Source organism: Limulus polyphemus, unplaced genomic scaffold, assembly GCF_000517525.1.
Source record: "Limulus polyphemus unplaced genomic scaffold, Limulus_polyphemus-2.1.2 Scaffold1640, whole genome shotgun sequence".
In the NCBI taxonomy this organism is placed as follows: domain Eukaryota; kingdom Metazoa; phylum Arthropoda; class Merostomata; order Xiphosura; family Limulidae; genus Limulus; species Limulus polyphemus.
In genome coordinates, this window is record NW_013667250.1 from 124,845 (window position 1) to 134,985 (window position 10,141).

The 10,141-nt window shown below is 31.5% G+C and overlaps 1 protein-coding gene across 8 annotated transcripts in view; it reads left to right on the top strand.

Moving 5' to 3' along the window:
• The window catches only part of LOC106464398 (rho-related BTB domain-containing protein 1-like), a 44,128-nt gene that overhangs the window by 14,486 nt on the left and 19,501 nt on the right, over window positions 1-10,141 (top strand). For 7 of the 8 annotated variants that reach the window (XM_022392088.1, XM_022392094.1, XM_022392089.1 and 4 more), the window contains 3 exons: window positions 5,252-5,355; window positions 7,023-7,220; window positions 9,061-9,105. In XM_022392088.1, the coding sequence (XP_022247796.1) occupies window positions 5,252-5,355; window positions 7,023-7,220; window positions 9,061-9,105 (347 nt within the window). The remainder of the gene's footprint in view (window positions 1-5,251; window positions 5,356-7,022; window positions 7,221-9,060; window positions 9,106-10,141) is intronic. The other variant, XM_013924530.2, reaches the window with a different exon arrangement.

A 10,141-nucleotide genomic window follows, 5' to 3' on the forward strand; every position in this document is an offset into this window, starting at 1 on the left:
AACAGAATCCGTTCATTGTTTAGTGAGGTTTGATGTCGGGTAACAGAATCCGTTCATTGTTTAGTGAGGTTTGATGTCGGGTAACAGAATCCGTTCATTGTTTAGTGAGGTTTGACGTCGGGTAACAGAATCCGTTCATTGTTTAGTGAGGTTTGACGTCGGGTAACAGAATCCGTTCATTGTTTAGTGAGGTTTGACGTCAGGTAACAGAATCCGTTCATTGTTTAGTGAAGTTTGACGTCGGGTAACAGAATCCGTTCATTGTTTAGTGAAGTTTGACGCGGGTAACAGAATCCGTTCATTGTTTAGTGAAGTTTGACGGCGGGTAACAGAATCCGTTCATTGTTTAGTGAAGTTTGACGGCGGGTAACAGAAGTTGAAACTTCACAGCTTTATATTTAAAACAATACCTTCGTGGCGTTACAGTTGTTACAAAATGGTTCATAACGGATCAGTTTTATAATTAGTAGTTAATGAATAAGTTCGCGTTCTTAACATTGTCCAAAATACATATTAAAAGCTAGAAAGGCTGGTTTAGAAACCATGGATGGTAGACCAGTCAGGGTTGCCATCTGCATGTAATATCAGGTTTCGATCCCGCCAATACTGTTCTCGTTTATCGCCATCTTTAGAAGCCGTTGAATTATATCGAGCGCGTGCAGCTCGCGTATGCGTAACGTGCGAGGTATAGGAATAAACAGAATTTTCAAGGTCGACCGTGACGTCAACGATGATTGAAAACTGCGATTTACGAAAGTCGCTGGCTGTTGAGGTTTCTTACCACAGTATTAGCGGGTGTGTAGAGGGGTGTGTCAGCCTTCGTCCTTATATATTTCTGTTTAATATATGTGGTTGTGATCACGTTTGCGAAGCCGACACAAGAGGTCCCTTCACAGACTTTACACGTTTATTTTTTTATTAGTTGTAGAGACGCTTATTTTAATAAAGAACGTGCATGATAGCATTTAACCGTTACTAAAAGCCCGCGTAAAAATGTTAATATTTTTCTTCTAGTAAAGTATTTTTTTATCTCCTATTTTCCTTAACCCTACATTAACGTATATTTGCCCCTTTTTTAATTTGTAGAGTCTTGGCTTTTCACTCTTTTTTCACTTACGTAATGTGAATCAGCTTTCACGCTCAATTTATTGATTTATCAATATGATATTCATTGAATTTAGTACATATATCAGAAACGTAGGTAGTTGGCTATCTGTTGAGTCATATGTACTGCATTTTTTATCGTGAAATTATATGCCAGAGTTGAATTATTTAAGGCTTTTTTTTGGCTTCTTCATTGATAATTAAGAAAACAAAAAATAGTAATATTTTAAAATTTGTCTGTAGTAATTATTAAAAAAAATGTTATTTTTTATCCAGCGAGAAAGGGCATATAAAGAATCTGGCACAAAAATGAGAAAAATATTGTTCATTTGAGGCATCATGGGTAATGTTTTGAGAGTTTTTTACCTTCCAGTTATGCGTGCTTGCAAATAAGCAAATGGCAAGTCATGAGAAACTTCGAGAAATAAAATCATGACTCGGAAGCGATATACTTGTTCACGTCATCGATCCTGTAAATAGAGTTCCGAGTTTGATGTAATTATGCAGTCGTGGAACTTTTTTTACAAACGAACTGCATAATCAGTGGTTGACTGCATAATAAACGTGATTTTTTTAGGCTTAGCAAAGTAAAGTCTAGGACAGTGTTATAAGTTAGCTTTTGACTTAGTTAGGACTGAGTTTGTTTCTTGGCGCTTAGCAACAGGTGTCTGGTGGACAGTCGGCTTGATTAATGACCTGTGGAAGCACTTTTAAAGTCCAAAAACTGTCGTTGTTACGAAAATGTTCAACTGCTTTTGTGAAATTACATAAATTGTGTCTAAAATTCTCTTACTCTGCGTAGTTTTAAACAGTTAGAAACAGCTGGGTCACTGTTGTTGTTAAGGTGTTAAAAAGCCAAGTGTGGTACACTAAATGTTCCCCTTTTGCTTATGAATTATTTTATTATCGTGATCTCCCCCCCAATGGCTCAGCAGTAAATCTTGGGGTTTGAAATCCAGGTTGCAATACTTGCATTGGGCACTGTGTTTATAAACAAAATTAGTCCAAATAATGTTTACTAATTTTACACTGAAATGGATTTAGTTGAAGATGTCAACCAGGATAGTATACATTCATTTTATAAGTTGGTTAACTAATAAAGGGTTCTAAGTAGGCATTGTCTTTATAAGCTGGTTAACTAATGAAGGGTTCTAAGTAGGTGTTGTCTTTATAAGCTGGTGAACTAATGAAGGGTTCTAAGTAGGTGTTGTCTTTATAAGGTGGTGACCAACGGAGGGTTCTAAGTAGGTGTTGTCTTTATAAGCTGGTTAACTAAAGAAGGGTTCTAATTAGGTGTTGCCTTTATAAGCTGGTTAACTAATGAAGGGTTCTAATTAGGTGTTGTCTTTATAAGCCGGTGACCAACGGAGGGTTCTAAGTAGGTGTTGTCTTTATAAGCTGGTTAACTAATGAAGGGTTCTAAGTAGGTGTTGTCCACATAGTTACTTTTTTTTGTCTCCTAATATTGTTTGCTGGAAGTTTTATCTATATGTTATCATGATTTTTATTAGATTTGGCATGGAAAGAAAGATTTAAACAGTGATTTTGTGATAGAATATTTCCAGAAAAGTCTCCATAAAACTGAAGCATGTCCTTAAAAAAGAATGTTTTATGTATTTTTTGTGTGACAAGAGTTCAAGTGGTAGACGTGGTAATGATCCTTTCATTTCTTTAATAAAATTGTCGTCATTAAAATAATAATGTATTTGGTGAGTTTGATAATCAAGATTTCATGCAATTTTCTGGTGATTGTGTTTAGGTTTCCCCCCATTTATTGGGACAGTACAGCACAGGGGTTACTGTGCCGGACTTTGGATCTGTGGTTCTTGTCGCGTAGCCAACAACAACAACAAACAAAAGAGTAAATAAATAAGTCGTGTTCGAGAGTAGGCAGTAGGTTTTGTTGACCAGCTGCATTCCCTGTAGCTTATCATTTCAAAATTACTGACTAGTAGTGCAGATAAACCTCGAGTAGCTTTGCTAGTAGTTCAGCAAACAGTCCTCCTTTTGTCTGATATTAAAAGTAACTCAACGTGTATGACTCGTTGGAATTTTATGAAACATTTTTAGAACTATTTCCTTCACAGTGGGAGTATCATTTTAACTTCCCAGTATGAGGCCTGATCTCTTTATTGTTGGCATTGCCCCCCAGTGGTGAAGAGCTGCAGAGCTCTTCTCCTGACAAAAAATTTGTTTGTTTTGTTGTTAAGTGCAAAGCTACATAACAGGTATCAAAACCCAGTTTCTGGTGTTACAAATTTTCAGACTTGCCACTGAGCCACTGGGGGGCTTTTGTCAATGAAAGAGCTCTTAACATTGTAGTTTAAATATATACTGTTGCCTGACCTTATAATTTCAATATGAATTCTGCATTTTTAGTGAAATATGAAGGAACTTCATCATTGGCTTATTCATATGACCTCTTTTTGACAGAGTTTTTGTCTTTTCACTATGCCACAGAGATTATTAATGATGCTATGAAATTTTAATTTCTAAGCACTAAAATTTTGTATTTCTACAGACAATGTTAATGTTAAGCTCCAGGTATCTAGAACTTGAGGAAATGCCTTGAAAAAGATGTATATTCTGATAGAATTTGCTTATGCACTTTAAGAAATGTATTTGCCTTAGTTTTTATGTAATAAAGGAACATAGTGTGCTACTGTTTCCGTGCGGTCTACACAGATACTATCATCATCCACTGTTTTAATGATTCACTAAAACATAATTTCTTGTTAAATGATTTATATCTATCCACGTTTTTGTTCAGCAAGTAATAATAACTTAATTAGTTGCGTGTTCCAAAAGAGCACCTTAAATTTAGGTTATAATTGTGCTAGTTTTGATTGTTGGAATTTATTTCCCTTCGTTTATATCCCCCCCCCCAACGTTATGTAATGGTATGTTGTAGTTTATTAATTTAAAAACATTATTTATAATAAATGGTGACAGTTGCAAATAAACGAAAGTTAAAATGGTGATGATGATGATGACAGTATCTGTGTAGACCGTACACTATAGCGTAAATATCTTTGTAGACCATACACTATAGTGTAAATATCTTTGTAGACTGCACGCTATAGTGTAAATATCTTTATAGACTGCACGCAATAGTGTAGATATCTTTGTAGACCACACGTTATAGTGTAAATATCTTTGTAGACTGCACAATATAGTAGTGCCGATGATGTGTGTGTATATATATATAATGTTTTTAAAGATAATAATTTGAGTTTTATTCCTGAACACATTTTAACTTTTTGATAGTTTTAACACTTACATGTAAGATTTGTGGTTTATTTTTAAACATAAACTTATCATTTGTGTATAAAGGGAAGTTTTGTGCTTTAAAACAAAAAAAATTAAAAGAATATTTTATGAACATTGACACTAAATATATGATATGTTCGTTAACTGTCTTTCCAAATGTTAGAAAATAACTGAAATGTATCAAGCATAATATTTTAGGTTGATATTATGTTTATACTGTGTTTATCTTATCTCTCTGAAAATTGTTTTAAGAATGACTCGGGATGTAAACAAAATGTGGCAGTTGATTAACATTTGTGATTACCCTGTTTTGGTTGTTTATAGACGAGTTATATGGCAACATAAAAATGTTTTAAAGACTACATTTACATTATGTTTTACGTGATTTTTTTTTTGCAGACTAATGAATCATGTGTGAAGGATATACATGTCTTGGAGTAACAAATAGAATTGAACACTGAATTTTATGTTTTATTTGTTGTAAGAACAATAAAATAGAGAAAGATAGTAATGGTAGTACCAAACTTGGTACGTGGGTTAAGTATGAAATACCCGTAGAAAAAACAATTTATTTAAAAATCTTGTGAACTGATTTGATTTGTGAAACATCACATGTATTACTGTAGCTTCTGAAAATTTGAAGGATGTGTAAAAAAAATATTACTTCTTGGTTTGTTCAGTGTCACTGGATTTGTACTTGAGGAACATAAGACGTTGATTTGTGAATTGTTAATTGTGACAACCATATTATATTTTAGTATTTCTTTTTTACTGAAGCAATATTTTGAGAAATAACCATTTTTATAGTTATAATGATAAAGATGATGTGTTAAACCAGTTTTTGTTCGTATTCATATGGTTTTTGTGTCTTGAGTAGGTGTTGGAACGCTCTTGGGATGTTGTGGATGGTGTCAGTATTTCTCTTCGGTTGTGGGACACTTTTGGAGACCATGATAAAGACAGAAGGTTTGCATATGGAAGGTATGTTATGCCATTCTGCGGTTTTTGTATACATCTACTAGAATATTTTGTAAGCCACAAGGTGTAGCTATACATAATAAATCGGTCAAGTTTGGCATGACTTTAATTTAATGATAAGGTATAACTGATAAACCTTGAAATGTCAGTACAATGTTTATCATTTTCTCATTTCACAACATTTGGATGCTAGTAGAATAATTCCTCATATGAATCTTCAAGATTCTTGACTACCTCACACATAATACCTCACACATTTAAAATTACATGAGAAAGATCGAGAAATATTTGAACATCATAGTGGTAATTTTAGAATAGTCTGTCTTTTGTGTGCTCTTGACCTAAAGCATCTTATAATTTCCATTTTTTCTCTGAGAAAATGATGTGCAAGATAATGCACCTAGAATTATTCATCATTAAGTATGTGGGAATGCTATACATCTTTAAATATCTGAGAATATCATTCATAATTAAGGACATGAAAATATTGTTCATCATTAAGAACATGTTATTCATCATTGAAAACATGGGAATAATTTAATTTTTTATCATTAAGAATGGTACTGTTATCACTATTATATGTCATTAAGAATGTGGGAATATTGTTTATTATTAAAACATTAGAATATTGTTCATCATTAAGAATATGGGAATATTGTTTATTATTAAAACATGAGAATATTGTTCATCATTAAGAATGTGATAATATTGTTCATTATTAAAACATGAGAATGTTATTCATCATTAAGAATGTGATAATATTGTTTATTATTAAAACATAAGAATATTGTTCATCATTAAGAATGTGGTAATATTGTTTATTATTAAAACATAAGAATATTATTCATCATTAAGAATATGGGAATATTGTTTATTATTAAAACATAAGAATATTGTTCATCATTAAGAATGTGATAATATTGTTTATTATCAAAACATAAGAATATGGGAATATTGTTTATTATTAAAACATAAGAATATTATTCATCATTAAGAATGTGAAAATGTTATTCATCATTAAAACTTGAGAATATTGTTCATCATTAAGAATGTAATAATATTGTTTACTATTAAAACATTAGAATATTTTTCATCATTAAGAATATGGGAATATTGTTCATTGTTAAGAAAACTGAGTTGAATGCATCTTTGAAGCTAGATGCATAAAATATGTTAATTTTCTAACAGCTTGAAAGTTATCTGTATGCTATGTTAGGCTTTATTATTCAATCACTAATTTTAACTGAGATTAACTGATAAGAGTTAACAGTTATTTTGTTCATTTGCTATTAAGTTTTATGGTTTGTTTATCATTCTCTATTTAATTTGGAATACTGTTAATAACTCCTGTTAATTTGTTAAAACAATATATAGTGTTTTTAAGTTTACAATATTTATTTAGTTGACTAATTAGCTGTGTTAATTTGCTTTTGGTGATGAATCATAACAGTGTTGACAGATAACTTGTAAATATTTTTAAATGAGAAGTAGTAAAGGTACAGAATAATAGGTTTGTTCAAGACTGGTTGATACAGATAAATATAATTAAATAAAAAAAACTTTTGATGTGATGCAACTTGTAAAGATTTAGTTTAGGTAATGGTCATGTAAGTTAGTTAATAGGGTGTTGTGATTTTGGTATACACTTTAATGTTTGTTTCATTTTCTAGATCAGATGTGGTTTTACTGTGCTTTTCAATTGCCAACCCATTATCCCTTCGAAACTGTAAGGTCGTATGGTATCCAGAGATTCGAAAATTTTGTCCAAACACACCAATAGTTTTGGTAGGGTGTAAGAATGATCTCCGGTACATATACAGAGATGAGGAATTCTTGAGCTTGTGTCGTGACCGTAGCCCTTTTTTCAGGTTTGTGTTTAATAACCAAATCAGTAGATGGCTTTCCCATCCCATATTTATAGTATTATGGTATACATTACCTCAAGTAAACAAAACAAAACTTACAGATGTTTTAGTATTATGTCACTCCACTGGTCTTCTTGAACTAACTTTAGTAATTTTTATCTATCTATAAAAAAATACAAACTTATCACATTGAAAACATTCTGTATAAGCTGTTAAGCAACTAATTTACTGTTTGCAACACGGAAGAACTGGAATATCATTCATAATTAACTAACACTTCTGTAAATAGTTTTATAAAGGAAAAAAAAGAGGATTATTTGAAATATTTTACTGGTTTTAGTCATATTGTATTGCATAATTGTCATGTTAAAAGCTTTAACATTTAATGGTTAGTGTTATTTATATTAGATTTTAAATTACTAGACTTACTGGGATAAGAGACTTGAACGGTGATCTTCCTGTAAGGCATGTTTCATATTTCCCGGAACATTCTTATATGTATTTCTCTTCAGTAACTAGCTTAAGGGGTTTTTGCATAAGAAAATAAGTGTAACTGTGTTGTTTTGGTATTTTTTTTTAATAATATGAATAGTTAATTTTTTTGTCTTAGTAATTCTGTATTATAATAAAATAAAAAATATTTTGTGTTTGATTTCCTGTTAAAATATCAGATAAAATCTCACTCTTTTAAATAATATGGAACTAAAATTAATACAAAATGTACATTTTAGTTTGTGTGTTTAGCCATATTGCTCCTTTTTGTTATGTATTTTAATGTTAACAAAAATCCATTCAAATATATTTAAGGGTAAAGTTCATTGGATTAAACAGATTAGAGTTTTTTTTTTCCGTTTGTTGGGATTATTGTTTCTTCTTCTTCTTAGAAAATAAACAAATTAGAATTATATTCTTCATCAGATTAGGTACTGATCTGTATTTTGTGGTTATATATGTAATTTTTGTTGTTTTCAAACTGCATAGGTTTTATTTTGTTCTGACCTTTGAATGCAAAACAACATCTTAAGATACAGTCACTTATTTCTCGTTATAAAGTCTAAAATTCAGATCCTCTGTTACAACAAACTAACTTTAATTAAGATTTTGACAAACAGTAATTTCAATGCTAACTTTAGGAGCATAAAGAAAAGTTCCTAGAATCAGCGGATACCTGAGTCAGTTTTATAAATCGGTTAACCTGAGATATACTTTTTTCTTTTGTAACTTTTCTTTTCAGGACAAGTTTTACTGAATCAGATGTAGAAGCTTAACATAGTTTATACCCAAGATAATATTTTCATAAAAGTAACAGTGCAAGTAATACTGCAGGAGTCGGCAACCCAAGGCGTGTTTGCCACCTTGTGGCACATGAAGATATTTTGTGTGGCACACTAATTCAAAGAAGAAAAAACTTAATTTTTTTTTTACAAAAAATAAAGAAAAACACAACTTTTGAGCTCTTTTAATTAAAGTATGATTAAAAAAAAATATACACCATATTTATGTATTATTATAAACTACTAACTAGATAATCAAACTACACATATCATAAAATTATAATATTTTAACCTAAATTTAAGAAACAATGGTGGCACGTGCAGAGGGTTTTAAATTTTGAATATTGATAAGTGGCACCCAATAGAAAAACGTTGCCGACACCTGTAATACGGTATTCCGATAATGTTCAGTAGAATCAGATCTGAAGACAGAACCACAGAGAGTATTCGGTAATCCAGTTTGGATACTAATTAATTTCTTCACCGATTGTAAATCTGTTGTCCCGAATCTGTGAAATGAAAATGGAATGTGTGTAGCTATCAACTCTTTGCTCTTTGTGTTTTTTCAGGGGCAACCATCCATGTGTTTCAAGCAGAAATCCTGAGTTGGGAAGGTACTTATTTAACTTATAATAGAAGTAGAAAACGTTAAACGTGTAGTACGTGCTACAAAGTTTTTTTAAAGTTGGTAATACGTATACACATCAAGTTCTTTTGTTCAGAAATACAAATTTATTTAAATCTACAGTTACTACTCCCAACTTAGTCAGCTATAATTGTATTGAATTTATTTAAACTTTTCAAACCTTTCGAGTCAGATCTATCTCGTACTCCTTTGAAATTTTAACCGACAGATGTCAGGCATGCACCTGCCACCAATTGCACCATTGTTGTCTGGAATAGGTGCAACAAATGTACATGTGCTATTAAAGATAATAGTGTTGAAATACAGAGTTTGAAAGTCTTAACAAGTAGTTTGAGGGATTAATTAACTAAACTTTATATACAAATACCTCAAGTTTATGTTCAATGGTTCATTTTCAGTAAAGAGGTATGTATATGTGTCCGTTTTATTTGGAAGTTAAAAACAGAGAGGTAATCTGATGCTGGTATCACATTAACACACTTATCAGATATGTATCTTATTAAAGAAATTTTCTTTATCTTCATTTTCAGCAGAGGACATCTTTACAAATAGACAGACACAAAGTTCTTTGATTACAAGGCACTGTCAACCGAATCTGACATCTTTACAAATAGACAGACACAAAGTTCTTTGATTACAAGGTACTATCAACTGAATCTGACATCTTTACAAATAGACAGAGACAAAGTTCTTTGATTACAAGGCACTGTCAACCGATTCTGACATCTTTACAAATAGACAGACACAAAGTTCTTTGATTACAAGGCACTGTCAACCGATTCTGACATCTTTACAAATAGACAGACACAAAGTTCTTTGATTAAAAGGCACTGTCAACCGATTCTGACATCTTTACAAATAGACAGACACAAAGTTCTTTGATTACAAGGCACTATCAACCGAATCTGACATCTTTACAAATAGACAGACACAAAGTTCTTTGATTACAAGGTACTATCAACCGAATCTGACATCTTTACAAATAGACAGACACAAAGTTCTTT